This window comes from Podarcis cretensis (genome assembly GCF_951804945.1).
Source record: "Podarcis cretensis genome assembly, chromosome: 1".
In the NCBI taxonomy this organism is placed as follows: domain Eukaryota; kingdom Metazoa; phylum Chordata; class Lepidosauria; order Squamata; family Lacertidae; genus Podarcis; species Podarcis cretensis.
Window position 1 is genome coordinate 54,769,497 of NC_137170.1, and position 26,616 is coordinate 54,796,112.

Consider the following 26,616-nt stretch of genomic DNA (forward strand, 5'->3'; position numbering starts at 1 on the left):
GGTGGCGCTGTGGATTAAACCACAGAGCCTAGGACTTGCCGAACAGAAGGTCGGTGGTTCGAATCCCCGTGACAGGGTGAGCTCCTGTTGCTCACCCTGCTCCTGCCAACCTAGCAGTTCAAAAGCACGTCCCAGCGGGAAAGTAAACGCCGTTTCCGTGCGCTGTTCTGGTTCGCCAGAAGTGGCTTAGTCATGCTGGCCACATGACCCAGAAGCTGTACGCCGGCTCCCTCGGCCAATAAAGCAAGATGAGCACCGCAAACCCAGAGTCGGCCACGACTGGACCTAATGGTCAGGGGTCCCTTTACATTTATACTTTCTCTCCCCACCCCACTCTTTTCCAGACAAAACATACCCAGCTCCTTCTTCAACCTTTCCTCACAGGACTTCTTTCCCATGTTATAAACCTCATTGAAAGCATATTTTGCCTCGAAAGGGTATTTCCATGTATAACCACCCACAAAAGCTTCAATATATTCAGGCCATATTTCATATTCTGGCCCAGCATCATGTGACAATTGCTATAGGGAGACTGGAACAACTGATGACTTATGCCAGTGGTTTTTCAATCAGTGTGTCATGGCACCCTGGGGTGCCTTGAATGATGGTCAGGGGTACCACGGGCAACACTTGCCTCTGTCCCTCTTTCCTTCCCTCCCTCCTCTGATGCCCTCTCATGTCTCTGCCTCCCAAAGGCTTGCCCAGCTTTTTATTACTGCCCTGGCTGTAAACTCTGCAGGCAAAAAGTGCCTCTGGGAGCCACCTTTCTTTGGGGCGGAGAGTGGGGCAGCTCAGAGACCAGGGGCAGCAGCAGGACTCCCAAGGAGAGGGGAGAGGAGGCTGAGGGAACACTCCACAAGGGAGGGTGTTTACAAAAAGGTGAGAGGAAGCCAGCTCTGCAGGCAAGGGGTGACATAACTGGGTTCCTGAGCCCCACAGGGGTGCCACAGAAAGAGTGTACAGTAGTTGGTTAAGGGAGTTGTGGACTGAAAAGGTTGGAAACCTCTGCCTTATGCTGTGGGATGAATATCTCCTAGAGGTACACAATTTGTGTATTTTGTGCATGGGTGTAGACAGATTGGGGATTTTATTTATTATTACATTTATAGCCCACCTTTTATTCACAAAGAGCTAAAGAATAGAAAACACTTCTTCCCCTATTTTATCCTCACAATAACCATGTGAGGTATGTTAGGCTGAGAGACAATGACTAGCCTAAAGTCTCACCCAGTAGGCTTCAAAGCTGAGTAGGGACCTGAATCCTGGCCTCCTAGGTCAGCACTCTAACAACTTCTTCACAATGGCTTTGTGCTTTCCAGCACTCCTGATTGAGGAACAAGAGACAGCTGTGCAGAGGAAAACTAGATTGTTTATTCCAGGCTAGTAAGATTTTATCTGGATTAACATGTCCAGTTCCCAAATGTTAAAACTGAGAGGTACTTTTCTGGAAGACAGGTACAGGTACAAGTTTCCAAACTAGCTGTGTTTCAACACACAGTAAATTGGAACCACCTCAAAGCATGTATTAAAGGAGTGGAATTTTGACTACCTATATGGACAAACCACAATGTTATTGGAAACAAAGATGGTTTTATGTCTCTATCTTAAATAATGAGAGAGGTATGTGGATAGGTTATCTCTGGCTGAAGTAATTCTTACACGTTTTAATTTTAATATACAGTGGTACCTCGGGTTAAATACACTTCAGGTTACAGACTCCGCAAACCCAGAAATACTGCTTCAGGTTAAGAAGCAGAACTTTGCTTCAGGATGAGAACAGAAATCGGGCTCCAGCGGCGCGGCAGCAGCAGGAGGCCCCATTAGCTAAAGTGGTGTTTCAGGTTAAGAACAGTTTCAGATTAAGAACGGACCTCCGGAACGAATTAAGTACTTAACCTGAGGTACCACTGTAGTTGCCTGATGTTTTTTGTTAATGTAAATGTAACCCCGAGGACCTTAGTGGCCAATATGAGCAAGATCAAATCATAGTGCAAGCAGACATCCACCTACACATCTGGGCTTCGTCTTCCTCTCCACACCCCCATGTGCCCCTAAAATCTGTTCAGGAAGGGTAAATAGAAGACAGAAGATCTGCTGGGCAAACTGGTGGACATCACTAGATGTTACTTTTACATACAGCAGGCTAGTAGTAAGGAGGTAAAGAAACTAAAGGTGGTATTCAGCTATTTTTTATGCAGAGAAGACTCATAAAAATGAAAGTGACAAAAATAGGTTGATTAATTTCTCTGGGTTTACTCGGAGTAAACCTTAGTTGAATACCACCCTTGGTTAACTTGGAAAAGTGCTCTGTTTTACTCTAGGTTGCTCTCAACTATAATCTCAAGTATGTGGCTACATGTGTAGAATGAGCAATTTGCCTAAGGCACTAAACATGTCACATTATCTGAGAAAGTGAGAAGCAGCTTGTGGACTGTCAACAGCATGAGCAAAGTTCGGAAATAATGTCTGTAGCGTATCTCTTAAGCACATGGACAATATGTCCATGTTTCAGTACTCTCTGATAATCATTTACCTAGACTGGGGGTTCCCAAACTGTGGTCCACAGACCATCAGCTTTGTTTGTGTGGTCCACAGCATGCCTGTGAAGAACGCTTACAATTTGAATTCTACAGAATTCTGTGGAATTCAAATTGTACTACAATAAAATAGAGTGTAAGATATAAAAAGCCATTTTTTAAAAAATCTTAAGGCTTATAGCACAGTGCATTACCACTGCTATAAAACGCAAACGAAAAAAGGAGCAAAGAGTGCTCTGCCAATTCCCTAAGCATTTTTAAAGAGGGGGTGGGATTTGGGAACAACTGATCAAGATTATGCAGTTTTCACAAGATGTAATCTCCTAGGTAGAGCTACAGACAGGCACATCCACACATTATCTGACAGGTTGATGGAATTATCAGGTCAGTGATAATCAGGATGAAGGTTGTTTTGGTGTGGCAGAAAAGAACTAATGGAAAAATATTTATTATGTAATTTGATTGCGAAAGTTGGAAAGTCTTGGAAGCTGTCCAATGGAACTGATTATAAAATTAAATTAGTATGCCTATACTCAGCCATCAAGCTGTATGTTTTTTCCCTCAGAAACTTATAAATTTTAAAGAATGGATTAAAAAGTGGTTCATCTGAATCCTAGAGTTGTATTAAGACAATTAACATAACACCGTTATACTGTGAACTGTTTAAAATTTTGCACTTTTGTACAAGTATCTAAGGGTCTTTTTAGCACACAACATGCTTGTGTTCCCAAAATGTTATCTATGAAAAAAATGAGTATGTAAAACATATTTTTATTTGGACCTTTTACTGTATGAAAACAAAAACATTACATTAGCACAAGCCTGTTCAAGGTAAGGCCCAAGCGCAGACCATTTTCCTCTTCCTAACTATGTGCAGCTTCAGCCATACATAGCCTTTTCCTATCTCTCTCTCTCTGCAAATCTGCAGGCCAAACAGGTTTCCCAGTATTGAGGGATGAAGGGATGGGAGCTTATCTAGTACGTTCTGTCACTGCTTCTTATCATGAATTTAGAAGAATTTAGAAGGATCTGATGGAGTTAGAACTAGTTTTTCCACCCTGATTGAGACAGTGAGAATTACTAATTAATAATGAAAACTAGTTGTGAAACTCCAGCTACTGAACTCAGAAGAAATAAAGATGGGGTGGAGATGAGAAAGAGACAAGAAAAAAAGGGGAAAGATAGGGATACAGAATATGTACTACTGCAGAAAGACAAGAATGAATATTATGGGATACAGAGAGGGGTAAAGAGTTGTGGAGAGTGGTGTGAAGTTAGGGTTCTTGTTCCTTTTGCATTTTACACACTGGCCGCATCAACCGTTTTGGAATGATTCTTTTGGAATATCAAACTTCTATACAGTATCTTCCACAAGTGATACTAGGCAAAGATACACTCTGGGACAAAACAAGAATTTCAGTTAACATAAATGAGTATGGTCGTAATGCATGCATCACTGCACAAAGAGCATGGGGTTGCGTACTGAAATTCCCAGTGCCAGTAAAATTTCACCTCTTATCTTACTGTTGCACACCACCCCAATCTCCACAGCAGTGCCAGATTTCAGGGGTCAGGCACTTACCCAGGGTTTGTGTTTCCTTTTGGAAATAAGGCACAGTAGAGACTGTGGTGTCTTTAAGATACATGGTTTATTTATACATACTGTATATACAACCTAAACCTTCCAGGATTACAGTCCCAAGAGGGTTTCATTTCTTCCATTTCTGCAGCCTTGGATTCACACTGTCTGCCCCCATTGTGCTCTCTCCCCACTTTCACCAGCCTGCTGCAACTTACAACTATTTTCCCTCCAGTTTACATCATTTCCCACTGCAATCCTGAAACTCCCTTCTAAAAACTCTGGCAATGTCTTCTGCTAACTACCCACAGCTCAGAGTGAAGCTCCACCCATTTGCTGTCCAGCACAGAGAGTCTCTGTTAATGGCTCATATTCCCTGCCTGTTTGCTTAACAAACCAGCCATTATCAGGCTGGCCTGTATTTTTACACAGCTAAATGCAGCAAAGCATTGATGAAATTATAGCACTTAATTTACGGCACCCAAAACCCCATAAAATCACAATATAAACTGCCCCAGGCCACTACACAACAGTCAGTACTGCCATCAGGATTGCTGTGTCAGCACTACAGAATAACCTGCCCATAATACGAAAGTGTATCCCAAGAGTACTATAGAAGAGCAAGAAAGACAAGGCTAGCAATATCTTAAATGAAATCAGAGCAAAATATGCCAACAAAAGTGTATATCAAGGGCACTTGGAGTTGTTACTAGAAGCAAATGTGGCAGAGTTAAACAAGTAATGCCTATTTGCCTCCACAGGATGCTATTTTAGCTATTGTGGGAGATGAATCTGTGCATAGTTCAGAGAATGGGATGGAGATGTAGGATTAATTAAATTTTAAAGGTACTATTGGTGAAGAATTCCAAATAAATCAAGCGCTACTAGCTGGCATATACTGACATGAACAGAAGCTGGTTTAATAAAAGCAATTCTACATGGCTTTTTAATTTCTTAAGGGGAAAAAATCTACGTTATTCATGACCCTAAGATGCATATATTATAATACACTGGCAGTTCACTAGGGCCAAGAATTAAAACTATTGATTACATTAACATAAAAGAGAGCATGTTTCAAAAACCTATACATGTCAGTTGCAGAGCAATCAAACAAAAGCATAACTTATTTTTTTTACTTGGCTCCTAATGAGATCCTTTACATTATACAAAAGCTCTAAAAAGTTCCTGCTTTATGTTCTTTTAATTCTGCTTTAAATTTCCATTTCTGAAGCTTTAGCTTTATTATTGCTTTTCCTTTTAAAAAAATCTTGTAAGCTATGTCAGGTAACTCTCAATTGTAGAAAATTGAGGTACATATAAGATAACCTCAGTATACCATAGGCATCCTAACCCTTAAGGGATCCAAGCACAGGATAAAACTATTCTAGTAAGCTCCATTCTACCAGTAAGATGTCTTACATGAATTTAATAATGACCCTAAATAAACATTTATTGGGAGAAAGGGCCAAAAGGCAGATAGATACAAAGGATTATCCCCACTTTCCTTGGATCAAAAAAATCTATAATGACTACCAATTCCTGCTTCTGAACTCTCAATCTCTATGATGGAACCGAAGCGCAACACTTAACAAGATAATGTCTCCCCCCACTCCAATGCATGTGGCCAGAAAACCATCCACATCAATAACCAACATCACTAAAAGCATTACCTCTAGAAGTATACATCAGGAAAGAGGTTTTTTAAAACCCTGACTACAAGTATAAAAGAAAGAACTACCGGTAATCTTATCAATCTTACTGCGCAGCTGAAGCTTTCGCTGGGCAGAGAAATTTAAACAATTCAAGTACTGTACAGCCTTACTCTCCCCGCCCCAAATCTGCCACAGCGCCGATTACAGAAAAGCAGCATCAGCAGAATGTGAAGTGAAAGGCTAATCCGTGGCGAGCGACCTTGAGTGTGTACCGTACTTTATTCCCATCCAATGCCAGTTAAGGAGGAGGGGTGAGCCAGGAGGGCTCCTCTCAAAACAAGGAGAAACGCTCGAAAGTTATCACCCGCCAACATAAAAGGGGAAGACACAAACACACTTGCGCAGGAGGGAAAAGGCGTGCGCGAGTTTGACGAAGTGGGAAGAAGCAGCGAAGGCAGCCGAGAACTGCTGGGGCTGAACAGAGGCCTAGGAGGGGAAGGCACCGGCCAGACTGTGCGAAGGGAGCAAGAGAGGGAAACGGGGGCTGGCTGCCAAGGCCTCCACTGGAGAATTCCGAGCCAAGGGGCACCGGCGCGGCGGAGGGCGGGTAGACTCACCTGCCCACGCGCCCAGGTGCGGGCCCACCGCCGCCGGGTTGCCCAGCACCCACAGGCGGACGGCATAAACTACGCGCTGAAGCTGCAGCCACACGAAGTAGGCGACGCTCGACACCCCGACCCAGTAGAAGAGGCCGGCGTAGGAAGACAATAAAGAATCTGAGGCCCCCATAGCGCCGCCGCAGCTCCTGCGACCACAGCGACTAGACGGCTGAGGCGAGAATGAGCCCGCCCGGCTTCCGCCGGGCCTGTCCCACGGAAGAACCCCGCCCCCGCGGCGTAGCCATTGGCTGGCCGCTTCCCCCGCGCGCCCTCCCATTGGACGTTTTGCAGCTCGCGGGGAGTCCACGCTCGCGGAGGCCTACTCGAGTCATTCTTTCTCCCCGAAACCGCCCTCCACACAGAGGAGCCTGTCCCTTCGCGCGTGCGCACTCAGGGCTGGGGTGGGGTGGAGCCTATTCCTTTGCCTCTTATTGGCCGAGGCCTTCTTCATTCATGTGGTGGCCACGCGGTGAGCAGGTGGACGGTTTTTTGCCCGGCGGGTAAATTAAAGGCGGGGAGCAATCGGGCGGCTCGCGCGTGGAGTCCAACGTCCACGCTCAAGGCCGGCCCACCCATGAGGCAAAGGTGAGGCGACTGCATCGGGAAGCAAGATCCACAGGGGCAGCAGATCCTAATGTAGATCTTTACGTGCTGGATGAAAAGAGGCTCGTGGGACCTTCATGCCTGAAGTCTTGCTGCTGCTGAGATGGTGCCCCGCTGAGTTCTTCCACTCTGCTTAGAGATATTTGTGTGGTTGTCCTCCACAGTGTTTTTCCCTCTTGGGGGCATAACTCAGGAAATGAGCCAGTAGCTCGTAATAAAACTAATTATCTTCCCTCCCCCGTAGATGGTTGTGCAAGCCGGCTCTGTGCCCTAGTGGGGAAATCTATGCTCCCCAAGAGGAGGTATCTCTTCAGAAATGATGTTATCAGCAAGCAACAAGTGCCTTGCAAGGCAGACGGTATCTGTTTAAGATCTGTACGGGCATGTTCGCAACTTTTCATGTGCATTGGCAAATACTTTTGAACCACCCAAATTTCTTGCAGGCATGCAGCCAGCTGTGTGACTTTTCCTGCATGGTGTATCTGCTGTAGGTCCCAAGACATTTCACTTCATCTCTTTGTTCATGAGTCTATAAATCATTTGGCGGAAGGTTGCATTGGATCTTTTAGCTTTTTGCATATAGGGGGGAAAGCCCCATTTTATAGCTTTGGGCACCAGGCAAAAGCCTTTCTCTATAACCAGGGCTTTGGCTGATTGACATTCTTAGGCCTTTAAAATGTGTTTGTGGAAAGAGGATTATTGGTTTTGTTTCTGGTTTATTAAGTATTTTGTCTTCTCATTTTGGTTTTTTGTGTGTGTTGTGAACTGCCCTGTGATCTTCGGATGAAAGGCAGCATACAAATTTAATAAAATAAATAAGGTACTGTCTCTTCTTTCTTGAGAAAGTTATTAGTATACACAGATACCTTCTTGTCATGAGGTCTGTTCCATATGATAGAGAAATCGGGATCTTAGCTGCACTTTGAAGCTAACTTCTGTTACTTTTGCTGTTCCTTTTCCAGCAACACTTTTAATTGGATATATTTATCCCAGTTTGTATCTGTAGTGGACTTCTAATTGCTTTTAAATACAATTTTATTGTTGGCGATTGACTACTTAGAGTAAGCATTTGATTGCAGATATTTTGGTTATAGGCACATTTGACTTGATTTCTTTATGGAAAACTTCTATACCCAGCTATCATCTTTGGATGTCCATCTCTTACAGCACCTTCATATTGTATCGGTGCACATTCAGTTTATCCAGTGTAAGAGATGGTGGGTAGGCTTTCACCATAAGAAAATGTACACAAGGAGGTTTGTGAGGTATCCTGCGACTCAAGGAATAAACCTATAGGATTATAGGGGATTATCTCAACCATTACACACTATATGAAATTACAGGACTTGGTAATGCCCAGTTGTGTGGGAGTTAAACTTTAGCAATGATTGAAAAAGCAGGATTATCTCAACATCATTGTTTGGACTGTCAGTTGTAGCAATGAACACATTACGTGCCACCCCAGTCACTTGGAGAGACTATCTGGAAAAATTAAGAGGCCAACTGGATCAGGCCAAAGGCTCATCTAAGTCCAGCATCCTGTTCTCACAGTAGCCAACTGGATGGCAATGGGAAGCCTGCAGCAGGACACGAGCACCATCCGCACTTGCAGCCCTGGTATTGACACATACTGTATTGACTTCAACAATGGAGGATGTACTGTACCATCAAGTAAACACCATTGATAGCTTTATCATCTGTGAATTTGTCTAATTTTTTCAAGTCTTCCAAGCTGGTGGCTATCACTACTTCTTGTAGGAGCAGGAAATACTGTCCTGAATCTTCCAACTTTCAGCTTTATTGCATTGCCCCAGGTTCTAACATGGAGAGGGAGAGAAACTACTCTCTATCCACTCTCCACACCATGTATAATTTTATATATTTGTCATGTTTTGTGTGCCTTTTCTCTGAAGTAAAATAAAAAATCCAAATGCTGTAACCTTTCCTCATAGGGAAGTCACTTTGTCCCCTTTGATCATTTTGGTTGCCCTTTTTCAGTTATACAATACAGTGGTACCTCAGGTTACAGACGCTTCAGGTTACAGACTCCGCTAACCCCGAAATAGTACCTCAGGTTAAGAACTTTGCTTCAGGATGAGAACAGAAATTACGCGGAGGTGGAGTGGCGGCAGCGGGAGGCTCCATTAGCTAAAGTGGTACCTCAGGTTAAGAACAGACCTCCAGAATGAATTAAATTCTTAACTCGAGGTACCACTGTATCCATTTTGAAGTGGGGCTACAAGAACTTTACGCAATATTCCAATCATGGTTAATCCATAGATTTGTTGAATGGCAGGAGATTGGCAGTTTTATTTTCAATCCTTTTCCTAATGATCCCTTACATGAAATTTGTCTTTATCATAGCTGCCACATGCTGGGTCACCACCTTATTGAGCTATTAACCACAAACTCAAGGTTTCCTGGTTGGTCTGTCACCACCAGCTCAGACTCTTGAGGAAGCTAGCCTGCCTTATAGGATTGATGAGAAAGGATGGATTAGGAAACTGGTGTCAAGAACTCTCTCTGGGCAATACTAATGTGTGGGCAGCTTTCCCAGCCCCACCAGGTGAAGCCATATGCCTCTAGTGTCGCAATTGCATAATAGAGTTTCTACAGGTGTTGTCAGTTTGTTCACATTCCCTTCCTTCCTTAGGCAAAAACTTTCTAAATGCCAAACTAGTAAAGCAGGATGAACTTAGGACTTATTGTGTTGAGTAGGCCATTTTGAAAGTCATTCTTTTTGTTGAGTAGGCCATTTTGAAAGTCATTTGAAAGAGGTGAGGAACTGCTGGCCTGAGCTGGAACTGACCTGACAACCTTTGCTATTTGGCCTGTCAGCCTCTTGCTAAATTTGTCATGACATTATGCTGAAGATGGGAAAAACCCTGTGAACCACTCTGAATCATGTGGGATCAGTAGTCGCAGTAGTCCTGGTAGAACTGGTGACACAGCTGCTGAAGGAGAAAAACCAAATCGAGCCACAAGAAGTCTGGAATCCACAGGCGCTCTCTGGGGTATTTGAGGAGTGGTGGTCATCTGTGTGATAGCACCCACACCCACACCCGAGTGCTGGGAGTGCAGGAGTGTGCAGAGATCACTAGAGAAGCATCTGAACAAATGGGCAGTGATGACTTTCCTACATTTCCCTTCCAGGTGCCCCATCTAAGAGATGCTCCTCCTATCCGAAGTCTTTCTTCCCAGCAGCTACATACAGTACTCACAGTGAAATTGAAAAGTGCATCACTTGAAAAGCGCTGCCTTGAAACCAGCTTTAAAAGAGCATTACTGTATTAGTTTTCAGCGAACAGCTTCATTTGCATTAATAAGGAAGATGTCCCTATTCTCGACTGCTGCTCTGAAACTAGACCCCTGCCTATGCATCTGCTTCTGACCGCTTTGACCGACAGACAGCTTCCTCTAGTTCCCAGAACCCAACTATTTGGATGCAGACTTTTGTCAACGCCTGGTATTTATTTATTTGGTGCATTTATATACCACTTGGGATGCTGGTGGCACTGTGGGTTAAACCACAGAGCCTAGGACTTGCCAATCAGATGGTCGGCAGTTCGAATCCCCGCGATGGGGTGAGCTCCTGTTGCTCGGTCCCTGCTCCTGCCCACCTAGCAGTTCAAAAGCACGTCAAAGTGCAAGTGGATAAATAGGTACCGCTCCGGCGGGAAGGTGAACGGCGTTTCTGTGCGCTGCTCTGGTTCACCAGAAGCGGCTTAGTCATGCTGGCCACATGACCCGGAAGCTGTACGCCAGCTCCTTCGGCCAATAAAGTGAGATGAGCACCGCAATCCCAGAGTCGGCCACAACTGGACCTAATGGTCAGGGGTCGCTTTACTTTACCTTTAAGTGTACATAAAAATAAACCATACAGAGAATAAAACAGTAAGAATTCATCATTAAACCAAACAGAAACCCAAACACTACCATAAAATGGCTGCTGGAATAAGAAAATACTGGTCATGCACCTGAGGTTCAACAAGGATGGTGCCAGTGTCTCATCATAGCTGGGAGGACATTCCACAGGCTGGGGAGCACAACAACGAATGCATGGATTCTAGTAGTAATGAGCTGTGCAGCTGAGCCATGAAGGACCACCAACAAAGACTCCCCTAAGGATCTCAGTGATTGGGTAATGACAGAAGGGATCAGGCAGTCTGTGAAATATCCTGGATCCAAATGGTTACAGAGTTTGCAAATTAGCACAAGAACTTTGAATCTAGCTTGGTAACCAACAGGCAGCCAGTGTAAGTTTTTAAAACCCACCCACACAAGGCACTTCAGTATGTCCACAGCTGGGTAACATACAATTTTATGTTGGATTTCCCCTTCCCCCCTTACCTCATTAGCTGTTTCTCTCTATTTAATATGGGGTTTACTGATAAAGTTGTGAGATTTTGACCAGCTTCTGCCCATCTGAAGCTGATACAGGCTCGACTTATCTTGAGCCCAAACAGAGTAGTCCACACAGCAGAAGGATAAGCAGTATGTGCCACATTCTTAACTTTATTTACACTTCTATTCTGAGAGAATACAAACATGCATCTTGCCTCTGTGAGAGCAGAGAAGCAACACCTCTTGGAAACAAAGAACACTGAGAGAACAGTGAAAAACAGGAAACCAGTGAACGTCACATCCAGTCTCCCATTCCTGTGGGAACCCAACAGTAACTCTGACTGTGGAATGCAAAACAATGTCCCGTGACTGCAGTTGCTGCTCAGTGAGGGAAATAGAAACCAACATAAGTGTGGGCTGCTGGACTACCATCTCACTTGGATGAGGACAACATTCTGTAGACAACACAAAAACATAGCCACGAGCGATGCATGAAATCCACTTTAAACAGGCATGTGTACAAAGCCTTGGTTGCCACAACTATTGTAGGGATTATTCAACTGCAAATCTTTATGCGAGAAGCTGTTCTTGTGAGTGCCTATTTGGCAAGATGAAATCATTTTAGAAATAGTGCATCAATTCCCAGGCTTGCTGTTAATTACTTACTATATGAAGTGGCTCCTCCTTGTCAGCAGGAAGGTACAATATGCATGTGTAGATTTAAATTGCCCAGAATTTGTTAATTAGAAGTGCACCAACATACCGCTATTACCCTTGTTGTTTGTGCCAAGTAATTTTGTTAGTTCCCATTTTTTAATTATAACTTTATGCCCAGATATAGTGTCCTGATCAAGGGAAGTAATAGTAGACCACAGCTGAGTACTGTGTCCAGCTCTGGGCACTACAATTTAAGAAGGATATTGACAAGCTGGAATGTGTGCAGAGGAGGGCGACCAAGATGATCAAGGGTCTGGAAACCAACCTATGAGGAATAGTTGAGGGAGTTGGGTGTGGAGCAAGCTTGTTTTCTCCTGCTCCAGAGAGTAGGATCGAAACCAATAGCTTCAAGTTACAAGCAATGAGATTCTGACTAAACATCAGGAAGAACTTTCTGAAAGTAAGAGCTGTTTGACAGTGGAACAGACTTCCTTGGAAGGTGGCGGACTCTCCTTCATTGGAGGTTTTCAAGCAGAGGTTGGATGGCCATCTGTCATGGATGCTTTAGTTGAGATTCCTGCATTGCAGGGGCTTGGACTAGTTCTGTGATTCTATGTCAAAGTTTATTTAAACTCAGGGAAGCACTACTTCTGCTCCAAATGATTTGCAGTTTAGCAGCACATTCCTAACCGTGTTTACTCAGATGTAAGTCCAATTGAGTTCAAGGGTGCTTGCTCCCAGGTAAATAGCAGTGGAATGAGTGAAAATCAAGCTGCTCCAAGCACATTTGTATATGTTTGTATCTTAGACTGGAAAGCATCGGAGAAACATGGAATAGAGCAGAATGTGAACGGCATGCCCACTTGTAGGGATTTACTAGGATATCCCCATCAATCTTTACATAGGATTTGCTACAATTAATGTTAGTTGTGCTGCACTTTTAAGGAGATTCCAACCTGCTAGACTGCCATAATCAGATGGTGGCTTGCTTAATTCATGAGCACCTGAGTAGTTCTGCCTTCCCCTCTGGCAACATCCCTGCCTGTACATGACTTATGTAACCCATTCTCAGAACAATAATTAATGAGGCAGGCTCACCCTGACTTCAGGAATAGTATAAATGGTCTACTTATTACCAGCTTAGCAATGCTACTCTCATAAATCAAAATCAGGTGACTACAGAACTGCAGTACAGCAGACTACATATAAGAGCAGAAAAAGAACACTTCCCTCCCTGACACCTCCAAACAAAGCCTGGTCAGAGGGCTTGGGGACTGCAGAGTGAATAAGGATGCATCACATAGCACAGTAACGAGGGGGAGTTGTGCCCAGTCACAAGGGGATTGCAACAAAATGGTCAGGTGGAACCAAACACCCAAATATGGCTGGTGGGCTACAGCTTTTGACAAGAGTCTGTCCTTTTATTCTGGGACTACAATTGGATACAGAAAAGGAGAGGCAGAGAAGGAAGACCTCTAGGCTACCAAGCAGAAGTAACAATCAAAGATTTGTTGTAGAATATAATTGCATATACTGTAGTGCTGTTTCAGGCCAGAAAATAAATCAACAAAAAACAAATAACAGGAAACTGATATATTGGATGGAATAAAGCTGGTGGTAGACAGAATGTGTGTTTTTTTAAAATGTGAATTTGAATGAAAGCCATGATTAAGGGTGAGACTGTAAGACCTGCCTGGCCAGTCTTGTGGGAGTTCGACAAAAATACACATTCAAGCAAAATGACTGCCAAACCTTTATTGAAGATACAGTGTACGGTAAGAAGGCAATGCAAAATTACATTTTCATGTCGTAAAATTACCCTGTGCACCCACACCCAGTGCTATTTCTGTTTATGCCTGACAGTTGGGCTGAATCTTTTAGAATTCAGACCATAGCAAACCACCCCAATGGGTGTATTGCTATCTTTTCTCTTGCAACTTGAGATTCTACATATGTAAGTTCAGTAATTTAACTGAGTTATGTGGGTCTTCTAGATGAACGTGCACAGAAAAATAACAAAAGGAACGTAAGCGGCCCAGTTTGAAAGTTCTAGTGTAAATCAGGCGTCTCTTTCTGCTCATTGCTACCAGTAAGTAGCATGCCAATATCTAATCTTGGCTAGTCTTTGCTGGCTTGCATACCCCTTAACTGTCCCAATTAAATCAGGACATCCTGTTTTTTTGGGTGGGGGGCATGTTTTCATGTGGGTCACATGATTCACACAACAGCGTGGCTCCAGAAGACAGGCATCCCGGTTTTCCGCTGCAACATGGAGGGTATGGGCTTGGCATTTTTGAGACAAAATAATGTGCTACTCCACAAGCACCGGGAAACAGAGTACTGTACTCAGAAAACAGAAGCTACTTACACTCAGTTTCTTCAGGTCCACAGTCCTTGATTAGAAATGATATCTGTTTAAAAGAAGAGACAAGCAGTGTTAAACATTTGGATCAAAGAAAGCTAGGCTGGGGTGGGAACATGCTAACACACACAAAAAGCCTTTTAAATCTACCATTTATTAATTTGGATAGACTGGGAAGAGATACTGGGAGGCAGGTAATCTAAATTAAGAGTTCAAGAGGATTAAGTAAATGTAGGTAATGTATAAACAAAGAAACAGTATCCTAAAGGAAGTGTAGGGAAAGGAAAAGAGCCGAGAAAAGAATTGAGGAATGTGGATAGCCCTGCTTTTTGCAGGATTCCCATTTATGTACACAATTTGTACACAGGGATATGGGTGGCACTGTGGTCTAAACCACTGAGCCTCTTGGGCTTGCCGACTGGACGGTTGGCGGTTCAAATCCATGCAACAGGATGAGCTCCCATTGCTCGGTCCCAAAGTCTTTTCCCCCAGACAATCACCCACTTTCTAATTTGTTTTGCCAACCATGTAAAGTTGAATGCACTGAAGTTAAATGTGCATAAGCTGCAAGTTACCTGTATTTTTAAAGTAAAAAATGGCACAAGGCCCTTACATCCCTAACCACCATGGCCCCCTGGTGCTGGATAGAGGCTAACAGAAGTATAGAAGTAAGCAGATTCTTTATTTTTTTGTATGTGTTATTACCTCAAAAAGCTCTTAAGATTTTGACTGAATGTTAGTATTTTCATAAAATGATGAATTTATACAATATTCAGTGTGTCTTGATGTACTTCACATTTTAATTCCATTCCAATATAATACAAAAGGTATCCAATTGTTTATCCATGTGGATTTTCCACTGTTCCAGTCTTTAAAAGTGGGCAATCTTTCTTGAGACCAAACTTTGAAGCCACATATCCATAAAAGGAAAGCTTGATTTCTTCCATTGCTTTGCAACCAGCAGCTGAGCCAGCATAAGCAAATTATTTAGCAAACACTGATGTTCAGATGGTGTTTTTGTTTTACATCGTTCTCATATTTAGTCCATTATCCAGTCACTTCCAGCTATAGCTTATTGGGGAAGGAAGAGCAAGCCTTTGAAAGCAGCTCGTGTTGGTAGAATACTTTTCACAGAGTTCTTCAGCACAGGTGCTTGTTTGGTCGTAGAGCAGTATGATGAACCTCCCAACAGGATGCATAGCATATTCTGTAATGTAACATGATGGTAAATAGACAAATTTTAGCAGTACATCAGTAAGCTCCAGCAGAGCATTCCATGTGGATGAGGCTGTTGTTTTTCTAAGTACAGGAAATGATTCTTCATGTCTGAATATATCATTGAGATTCTCTTCTCATTTTTGGCAGCCAACACGTTTACAAAAAGAGCTCTACATCTCTTTTTCATTAAGGTGAACTTGATTCCTTTCTTTGACCCCTTAGCTGTTGAGGTACCAAATAACATTAGTTAGTTAGTTAGTTAGTTAGTTATGATGTGTGCTGTCATCAATTTAGTTTGGTTCATTCTATCAGCTGTTATTTTATGAACACATTTAAATGGCATTGGCCAATTTTCTCCAATTTTTTAATGTGTCTCATCTGCAGAAGGGTTTGCAATTTCCTTTCTATGGAGGATGAACAAATTCCCTCTCTTCTAAAGCTTTCCAAGTTCTTTGGCAACTTGCAAATGCTATGTTGATAATGTAGCCTTATGTTTCAGATAAAGTGGGATCCAGCATGCATAATTATATGGTCAAATGCAAAAACAAAAAACGGTATATGTGTGAGATAGTTCCATTAACGCATCCAGATACATAAAGAAACATTCTCATAGAAAGCGCATGTAGACTTATGCCAAGCACAGTATTTTTGCCATCACAATTGCCCAGTATTGAAACCAATGGCTGCTATGTCTTCGGTCTTCAAAACATGCTTGAAACCTCAAAGTAGCTAATTTCATGTTTCTGAAAGTTATCATAGGCAGGGTGCAACAGCATGTATAAAGTTGCCACTGACTGAGATTTAGGGTGGTCTTCTTATGCATGCTACATGGGTTGTTTGGGGAAATAAACTTGCATTTCCTACCGTTGCTATTCCTTGTACCAAGGCTTGGGTCCAACCACCTTCTCAACCATGATCACAAACTCATCTTCATACTTCCTAGGCAACGTCCCTCTGATCTAAGCTGGTGTTTGTCTCAACTTCAGATATACAGCAATACTTTTCAATGTATTTGTTGTGTATCAGATCATTGCTACTGTGTGGGCCTTATGATGAAACTATTGAAGAACAGCAGTACACTTGGGACTCTCTATCATGTGAAATTTCAAGAATGTGTCTTGTACCTGCCACTCCTCCCCCACTTTTTGTCCAAATTCATCCTGTTCATAGATGTTACACATTAAGAGGACAAAGATAAGTCTTTGACATTAGAGGCAACCTGTCTACAAGGCCTTTCTTACAGGGTTGTGCAAGCAACATCAGTCCAATTGGAACAGACATCTCCCAAGCAGCATGTGTATCCATGTGTTTGTGACTGCTGCACCTGTTCATTCATTTGGTTGTTGATGCCGGGGCCTCCTAAAGCCACGTTTAGCTAGAACAAGCAAACCATCCACATCACAAGTGCAGGTTACAACAGAACCTCTTTGGAAATGGACCCAAGACTTCACAGTCCCATTAGAATACCCATAACAACAAACCCATACCTGTAACTGAACAGTGTTTCTGCCTGAGAACATGATAGAAATGAAACTGGATGGACCAACCTGAATAAACAAAACAATTCAGAGGTAGCACACAGCCAGAGTTACATGGTAGAGAAATCCAGGCAGGGATAAGCATGAAGAGTCCTTGAATAAAGGCAGGATAAACAAATCATGCCTCCCTAACTTGCTTTGATCTGCTCCCTTGTAGCTGCAGGAAAGAATGTCAGAAGTGCAACAAGGCTAGCTTTCCATGCACTGCTCTGTGCTCTGATGAGAAAGCTCCAGCAACAATCTTACTCAGAAGAGATGTTCATTAAATCAAAAACTATCGACTTTTTAACAGCCCATGGCCCAATTTCCACTTGATTTCTAAGCAATTTTGTATGTGGCTAACATGTTGTTGTTTAGTCATTTAGTCGTGTCTGACTCTTCGTGATCCTATGGACCAGAGCGCGCTAGGCACTCCTGTCTTCCACTGCCTCCTGCAGTTTGGTCAAACTCATGCTAGTAGCTTCAAGAACACTGTCCAACCATCTCGTCCTCTGTCGTCTCCTTCTCCTTGTGCCCTCATTCTTTCCCAACATCAGGGTCTTTTCCAGGGAGTCTTCTCTTCTCATGAGGTGGCCAAAGTATTGGAGCCTCAACTTCAGGATCTGTCCTTCCAGTGAGCACTCAGGGCTGATTTCCTTAAGAATGGAGAGGTTTGATTTTCTTGCAGTCCATGGGACTCTCAAGAGTCTCCTCCAACACCATAATTCAAAAGCATCAATTCTTCGGTGATCAGCCTTCTTGATGGTCCAGCTCTCACTTCCATACATCACTACTGGGAAAACCATAGCTTTAACTATACGGACCTTTGTTGGCAAGGTGATGTCTCTGCTTTTAAAGATGCTGTCTAGGTTTGTCATTGCTTTCCTCCCAAGAAGCAGGCGTCTTTTAATTTCGTGACTGCTGTCACCATCTGCAGTGATCATGGAGCCCAAGAAAGTAAAATATCTCACTGCCTCCATTTCTTCCCCTTCTATTTGCCAGGAGATGATGAAGTTGTTCCTTTTTATTCTAGTTGAATTTGCTTATCTGTGATGCATTTTAAGATCAAGGTATAAAAGAAAGAGCATCCATATAATGTAACCTGATGGTAGGCCTAAAACTGGGCAGATTTCACCTCTGGTCAGCTGCAATTTTAATAGTGATTGATTTCTATTGGGCAGCATTTCCCAATCCTGAAAGTCCTTTGATAGCGGAAGCCACTTCCAAGTGAGGAGGAATAAAGCTCCAGTAAATAACATTTATCACTAGAACCTAAATTTGTTAGCAGCGTAAGTTTGATTCAACAAGGACTTGATCATGTATTCTGCACCGCACAGGATGTGCTTGATGAATAACCAATTTTACTTTCTCACTTTACATATTCTAGGAGAAAGTAACTCTTAACTATTGGTGGTCACATACAAAAATCTGATGAAGCACAGAAGCATTTAAGAATCCCTGCCTTTTGCTTGTGCTCACAATCCAGTGTCTGAACCGACACTTCCTGGATTTCATAGCCACATTTTTGTCTATTTGAAACATGAAACAGTACCCACCTATTGAATCACAATCTCTGATTTTGCAAGCAACAGCGACTTGTCTCTCCCCTGAGGTACCCTCAAAGTTGTTGTTTTTTTAAGAAAGACTTTCTGCCAGTGTTGAGATAGGCAGAGACAAACCCACATCATCATGGATCCCAATTTTCCCTACAGAGAAGGAACTTACCATGGTTAAGTAGCAACATTCACTCCTCCAATCTGTTAAGGTCATTTTGAATTCTGAGTCTGTCTTCTGCGGCCACCAGGAAAAGGTCCTTCCAGCTGAAAAACCCTAGGGGGACAGAGTGCAGCTGCGTGAAGAGATGCCCTGTGAGTTCCTTCAGTACCCTGTGGAGGTTCCAAGAGGGGAACCTGTGTACCGTGGGTGGTTTTAGCTGGGCTGCTCCGTTCAGAAAGCGTCTTACCGATCAAATTTAATTTAATCATTACAGACAACCAGTGATATGAGGAATAAAGATCCACATGGAGTTAGTTGGAAGTCACTTTTTTCTTTTTCTTTTTTCGGTTGTAGTTTATGTTATTGTTTATATCCTTGTAATTTTGTTTTTGAAATTTCTTGTGTTTTTGTATTATTTGTTCATTTTATTCAATGTTTGTATGATGTACAAGTATAAATATTTTTTAAAAAAACAACAGAAAGCGTCTTACCAGGGAGAGGGACCCCAGAGGAGTTCCTGCTGATCTGAGAACTGATCCCAAGGCTGCTACCTGCCTGCGGAGGGTGTTTGGTCGTAGCCCGTTCCAAGCCCTCCTGTAGGAAAGTTAGAATGTCTGGTACCTGTCCTTCTAGAGGATCCACCTTATTTCTACGTGCCCACCTGACAAAGGCCCACCAGGTGAATTTGTAGATTCGCTGAGTGGACTCTGCCGGAAGCTAGGATGGTGGAGGTTACTAGTCAGTCAACCCCAACTTCCTTAGGCATTCCCTCTCAACAGCTAAGCGTGAAGTTGTAGCCAATCCGAGTCTGGGTGGTGGACCTCTCCTGACAACAGACTGCTCCTTTGAGGTAGGGGCCAAGGGTCTGTTACTGATGAGGCCCTCAGATCTGCAAATCAAGGCCTCCTTGGCCAAAAGGGAGCCACAACAATGATCTCTCCAGGCTGGACCTGACCCACCTGAGCAGTCTCTGGATCAGGGCCATCGGAGGGAAGATATATAGAAGTCCCCCTGGCCGCTGGTCAAGGCATCCATGCCGATTGCTCCCCTCATCATGAACTGGGAGAAGAGCCCCACCTTTCAGTTCTCTGAACTTGCAAACAGGTCCACCCTGTTGGAACACCTGTGGATGAAGGCTCCATTCTGCTTGAGATACCTGGTGATGGAGCACAATACGTGCTCTGCCAATAGGGATTCTAGATGCCTTTCTGCCCAAGTCAGGAGAATGGTGGCCTCCTACATGAGGGCCTGGGATCTGGCCCTCCATGCATATATATGATTTGGTAGCCAGGTTGTCTGAATGCATCAGCACGTTTCCCCTCCACCAACTTCTTGAAGCAGAGGAGGGCCAGTCTGACTGCTCTGAGCTCCAAACAGTTTATCGGTTGGTATGCTTTCTCCTTGGACCAGGTCTCTTGGGCATAATGATCACCTGTGTGTGCTCCCCACCCCGAAAGACTCACATCCGTGGTTATCTGGACCTGTGGCTGCTCCCTGAAAGAACACCCCTTCTCTAAAACTGGGGAAAGCCAGCTCTAGGGACCTCCTGGTCTCCCTGCTCAACTGCAGCCTGACATGCCTCCGTTGTATGATGTCCATCTGATAGGGATGGAGAGCCCACTGTAGGGGTCTGGCATGAAATCACACCCATGGCACACAGGTCATGGAGGCGATCATGTGCCCCTGCAGTTTGGCCAGCTGGAAGGTGTCTGCCCTCTTTGCCCCCAGGACCTGTCGGACCCGCTTGGTGTCTTTCAAGCTTCCTAGGGCAACATGACCTGCACTGGAAACAGCTTGCTTTTCTCCATGTTCACTAAGAATCTGTGCTGCTGCAGGCAGTCTAGGGTCTCTGCTACATCGCTCCTGGCTTGATGGAGTGAGTCTGACCTGATCGGAATATCGCCCAAGTATGGAAAAAGATGAATGGCCTTCTTCTGTAGATGGACCACCAGAGTTATCAACACCTTTGAAAACATTCTCAGACTTTGGGCCAAGCCAAAAGCCAAACAGGTGTACTGATAATGATTTTTCTGGAATGCAAAATGCAGAAACTGGTTATGTCCTGGGTAAACTAGGCTGTGGAGGTAAGCATCCATCAGGTCTAGGGAAGCCATGAAGTCTCCAGGCCTGAGACCCTTTAGAATGGTCTTCAAGGTTTCCATTCTGAATTTATTTCAGGTCAGGTACTGATAGACCCTCTTGAGATCTAGAACGACCCTTCATTTTCCTGATTGCTTTGGGACCATAAAGAGACTAGAGTAGCAGCCAGATCCCCGCTGTGGTTTTGGCACAGGCTCTATCGCTCTGATCTCCAGCAGATGCTGGATTGCTTGAAGCATAGGGAGGTGTTTGTGTTTTTTTGGAGCATGGGGAGGAAATGAATTTGGCGGGGGGGGGGACTGGTCAAACTCTATCTTGTAACTCTCCTGGATAATGCTGAGCACCCACTGTTCTGTGATCAAGGCTTCCCGCTGCCGCCGCCTCTTGCCTCCCGTGTAATTGCTGCCTTGAGGCTGCTTGAGGGAGCTCTGGCTACATGAGGATCTATTTGGGAAACCCTGCCCTCCCCAGGAGGGTTTGTAGCTCTTGAAATCTCTAGCGCTGAATAAGCCCCTGTTGGAACGAAAGGAAGAATAATTTCCCTTCCCTTCCTGTGCACTGACACGACCGCTGCCACGGCCCTTGCTGCAAATTGCAAGGCATCCGGCTGGACATGGACAAACCCTGGTGGGACCTCTGAAAGGCCTGAGCCCAGATGCAGACCGCCCTGGCCATGAAGGAAGCTGCAGCTGAGACCCTAATGGCTAGTGTGACCTGTATAACAGAAGCTCTGCCCTTTTGTATTCAGGGTTCCTGGGGTAATCCTGCCATCCTGGATCCATGAGTAAGGGAACATATGGGGAGCATCTCAAAAATCCCACTCTATACTTATCAAATGGATATCCAGTGGTACCTCAGGTTACATACGCTTCAGGTTACATACACTTCAGGTTACAGACTCCGCTAACCCAGAAATCGTGCTTCAGGTTAAGAACTCTGCTTCAGGATGAGAACAGAAATCGTGCTCTGGCGGTGCGGCAGCAGCAGAAGGCCCCATGAGCTAAAGTGGTGCTTCAGGTTAAGAACAGTTTCAGGTTAAGAACGGACCTCCGGAACAAATTAAGTACTTAACCCAAGGTACCACTGTAGCCGTTTTATGAGAGAGTTTGTTGCCTTGGAGGCCCCAGGTGCCTGCCATTCCTGAAAGATGCTCTCAAACTCTACTGGAAAGGGGAAAGCCCTCTTGGGGGCCTTGCGCTTGGAGCAGGTCTTGGAGGCATTGCTGGCTGCCTGGGGTTGCTTCTTGGCTTGCCGGGCTTCCTCAGGGAGAATGACTGCCTTCACAGCCTTTCCCAAGAGCTGCTTGATGTCTGGGCTCATAAAGAGTTGGGGGGGATGCTCCCCCTCCTCCTCATCTGGGGAAAGCTCACCCTCCTCCCTGTCTGAAGAGGTGCATGTAAGCCTGGATGATGAAGAAAGGGGTTGAGGGCATGAGGCATCCTCTGAACTGGCTGCCCATTGGGAAAGGGAAGGTTCAGTTCTCCTGTAGGTCCTTCTGCCAGGGCCCCTTTCTCCCTGCTCAGCACCCAGCATCACTTGTGCTGGGGTCCCTTTGAGGGGACAAGGGGCTGCTCCAAGAAGAGTAGTATTCTGAGGGGGAAGGGGAGGGATCAGCTCTCCTCCTCCTGGCACCCTGCCAGTTCCCAGCCCTGCTTGAACCATGGGTGCTTTCCTGAGGCCCACCCCCCAGTGCTGCCCTTGGCTGAAGGGACCCTGATGGGTCTGTGGCAAGTGGGGATGGGGATGGGGGTGGAGTGTGGAAGCCGCAGGTAGGCCCAAAGCCTGTCCTAGCCAGGCAATCCACTCAGGGGTAACTGGAGGCCCAATTCCCCTTCTTACCAGAACCTCCAGAATTGCTGGAGCTGCTGGATCAGGCCTTTGCAGGTCGCCCAAAACTTCCTCAGCCTGGGCTGCTGCTAAATTCAAGGGAATTCCAGGCCACTTTGCGCAGGCAGCTTGGGTTCCCACAGATCCTGCTGATGAATCCGGAGAAAGCTCCATCTCCCAGAAAAGAAAGTCTCCTCCTGAGAAGGAAAACCCCTTCTGCTGGGTTTCAGTCCTTTCCTAGCCTTCCTTCCCAAGTCCAGAGGCCTCCAAAGACTGTAGGCCCAAAGGGAGGCTTAGTCAAAAGTACCGTATTTTTTGCTCTATAAGACTCACATTTTCCCTCCTAAGAAGTAAGGGAAAATGTGTGTGCGTCTTATGGAGCGAATGCAGGCTGTGCAGCTATCACAGAAGCCAGAACAGCAAGAGGGATTGCTGCTTTCACTGCGCAGCGATCCCTCTTGCTGTTCTGGCTTCTGAGATTCAGAATATTTTTTTTCTTGTTTTCCTCCTCCAAAAACTAGGTGCGTCTTGTGGTCTGGTGCGTCTTATAGAGCGAAAAATACGGTAGATCTGAGAGAAGAAAAACCTGGTATGGATAACAGAAGGGAGCTGAAAGAGTGGATCCAAGAAATGAAGATAAAGAAAGAACAAAGGAAAGAAAAATCCCTTCCAAGATGGCATTCCCATCTTTTTCTTTTACCGGGCATAGAGCAGGTAAGAAACCTCCTACCAGCGGTGAAGGCAGGAAATGGAACTGGAGCAAGAGGCTTGTCTCTTGTAACTATGATGCAGAAGACAGACTCAGAATTCAAAATGACCTTAACAAATAGAAGAACTGGGCCAAAACAAAATGAATCTCAGTAGGGACAAATGTAAGGTTCTACACTTTAGGCAGGAATAACCAGGTGCAAAAACGTAAGATGGAGGACACCGGGCTTGCCAGTAGTACATGTGAAACAGATCTAGAGGTCTTAGTAGACTACAAGCTTAACATGAGTCAGCAATGTGGTGCATCAACAGAAAAGCTCATACTATTCTAGGCTGCATCAACAGAAGCAGAGTGTCCCAAATCAAAGGAAGTAATAGTACAGTACTGCTCTATTCTGGCTTGTGAGGCCATACTTAGAGTACTGTGTCCAGTTCTGGAGCCACAATTTAAGAAGTATATTGACAAGCTGGAGCATGTACAGAGGGCAACCAAGATGATCAAGGGTCTGGAAACCAAGCCTTATGAGGAATGATTGAGGTTGCTGGGTAAGCCTGGATAAGAGGAAACTGAGAGGAGGTATGATAGCCATCTTCCAATATCTAAAAGGGTGTCACATGGAATATGGAGTAAGCTTATTTTCTCCTGCTCCAGAGGTTAGGACCCAAATCATGGCTAGGACCCTAACCAATGGACTCTCTCGGAAGGTGGTAGATAGACTCTCCTTTCTTGGGAGGTTAAAAGCAGTGGTTACATGGCCATCTGTCATGGACGCTTTAGTTGAGATTCCTACATTGCAAGGAGTTGGACTGAATAACCCTAGGGGTCCCTTCCAACTCTACAATTCTATGGTCTCCTGCCTGCCTTTAATCATGGAACTCAAGGCAACGTACATGTGTCCAGGCTCTCACCCATCCAGACACTGATCAAATCCAGACATGCACAGATTCAGCAAGGTGGTAGCCTCATGTGCCTTCAGACCATACCCCATATTTACAGAGGTTTGCACAAAACTGTTATCAAACCAGATGGACAGGGTATACATAATAAAATTATTATTATTAAACAGGAGTGGTCAGAAAAATAATGATTTTGACATTTCAATTTATTTTCTGCTTTTACCAATTCCCAAATGTTAACATACACTTAACCCTTTTTGATAAAGTTTAATGCAATTCATGCACAAATTTGCCTATACAACTGCCTATAATGAACAGGAAAAAATTTAAATCAAAGAAATTACTGTTTGGACATTGCTAAATTGGCTTCCACAGAATGATTCTGTTAAGCCTTGTCTTCTTTTATGCCATGTCATTACCTATTCTAACCCAAATCACATAATATTCTAAAAGGGTGACTTAGCTTTTACCACATTCTCGCATCTCAAGTAAGCTTCCTTCTGCCTTAGATATAATATCTGAACAGTTTATGTGCCATAAGAAAATTCCTAACTGAATTTAAATGTAACACACACACACACACACAGTTTTTGCTGCACAATTGCTTATTAAATCATTGTGATTGTATAGGAAGGTTTTAAGCAGCAATGTCAGAAAATCAGCCATTGCCTGGTATCTCTCTACCGGCACAAAAAAGGTGTCATGTACTAAAGGAAAGCGCAAACATGAAATCACATAGGCAAAAGACGTGGAATAACACAAGGCTAATATTTCCACCCTCCCAGCAGCAAGCTGTTTAGCTAATGCGCCCGAATCCTAGCAAGTCAGATTTAACAACCTGTTTATTCAAGCAAAACCTGTTGCAGCAATGCAGAATTCCTCCCCCACCCCATCCCCCGAGGAGAAGCACAAACACACAGAGAGAGCCTCAGTCAGCAGAAACTGAAACGGCGCTATAGCACGCAGCCAACGAAGCGACCGGAATCACGACATTTTCATCAATACTGGAGACAACGATCAAGAGGCCCCTAAAGCAAGCAATCTTCTCCGCCTTCGGACATTCTTGGGCACTTAATCAGCCGCTGCATATCCCGAGACACCCATAATTTGGGCGAGCCCCGCATTTGCATTCGGATCGGTGAAAATCGGGCTTTTGCCGGAGATGAAAAATCCCTCTGCAGCATCCCTGAAATCGGCCATTACAGGAAGAAGCCGGAGCGGGTTTTACGACATCTCCCAGCATCCTTACTGCCTACAATTCCCACACTGCACATGCCCAGCAACTCCAGAGTTAACCCCTTGGTTGCCCAGAGGCAACAACTTTGTGTCATCGGGCTCGACTCTTGTTTCCTGTTCACAAAAAATAGGCAACACACGCGACAAGTTAAAAACACTCAGAGTGTCAAGAGAAAGTGAAAAGGGGAGACCACACGCGGAGAGCTTCTAAAGGGAAGCCTGGAATATTTTTTTTAGCATAAGAATATTCTTTTAAAATTCTCCAGAACAGTAACAAATCTGCATCTGCAGTCATCCTCAGGTGTTTACTATAAACGTTTTCGGTTTTAAGTCTACTGTTCTTTGTTTTCCTGCACGCTTCTAGAGACTACAGTTTCTTTGTATCAATAATAATCAATATTTTTGCTTTGTACCTCAGACAGCAGGTGGAATTTATTCTCCCATCTGAGTACCTCTTAATTTTTTTTTAAATGAATGCACTATTTGTTCTTAAAATCCCCAGGTCTCTTCCCAAGATCTCAGAATACATATAGACATACAGATAGATAAACAGATAAGAAAAATAAAGCAGATTTAGAAAACCCTTGCTATTCTACTTTTCTCCTTACAAATATGCAGTCAGGTATATATCAGTATACTACGCTCCTGCTTTTCAGTTCCTTCAGTCTTTCAAGAGCCAACAAACTACATCTATAAACAAAACCAACCACAATTTAAAACAGATTAAACAGTATCTAATTTGAAAGAGGAAAACAAAGCCTCATGGCAAGCCTTCCTAGACTTAACTGAAATGGGCATTGTGTGTACACACTTCTCACTATTTATTATTAATTGCATTTGAAATAACTGCCCTCAAAAATAATTGCCAAAGAAAAATCAGTCTAATTATTCTAATTTGTACTGCCATGTTAATTGTTACATGGCTAGGAATTCTAGAGACCATCTGCTTCTCAGACAACACAGAAACCTAGCTGGTGCTACAACCCTTAAAAGAAATCCAAATC

The 26,616-nt window shown here is 44.1% G+C and overlaps 2 protein-coding genes and 1 long non-coding RNA gene across 8 annotated transcripts in view; 1 reads left to right on the plus strand and 2 right to left on the minus strand.

Annotated features, from left to right (window-relative positions):
* HSD17B12 (hydroxysteroid 17-beta dehydrogenase 12) overlaps window positions 1-6,719 on the minus strand; it is a 61,546-nt gene extending 54,827 nt beyond the window's left edge. The window contains exon 1 of the mRNA XM_079952368.1: window positions 6,386-6,719. Within this exon, the coding sequence (XP_079808494.1) occupies window positions 6,386-6,704 (319 nt within the window). The 5' untranslated portion in view covers window positions 6,705-6,719. The remainder of the gene's footprint in view (window positions 1-6,385) is intronic.
* Window positions 6,720-6,795: 76 nt separating this feature from the next.
* LOC307202828 lies at window positions 6,796-19,307 on the plus strand. Its single transcript, XR_013833024.1, has 2 exons — window positions 6,796-7,489; window positions 18,792-19,307. It is a non-coding gene; the product is annotated as an uncharacterized lncRNA (long non-coding RNA).
* Window positions 13,668-26,616, minus strand: part of LOC307202742 (uncharacterized protein) — a 110,503-nt gene continuing 97,554 nt past the window's right edge. For all 6 annotated transcript variants that reach the window (XR_013832982.1, XR_013832983.1, XR_013832984.1 and 3 more), the window contains one exon: window positions 13,668-14,442. Coding sequence is in view for 1 of the 6 variants with exons in the window: in XM_079952942.1 (XP_079809068.1) it covers window position 14,442 (1 nt within the window). In the remaining 5 variants the exon portion in view is untranslated. The remainder of the gene's footprint in view (window positions 14,443-26,616) is intronic.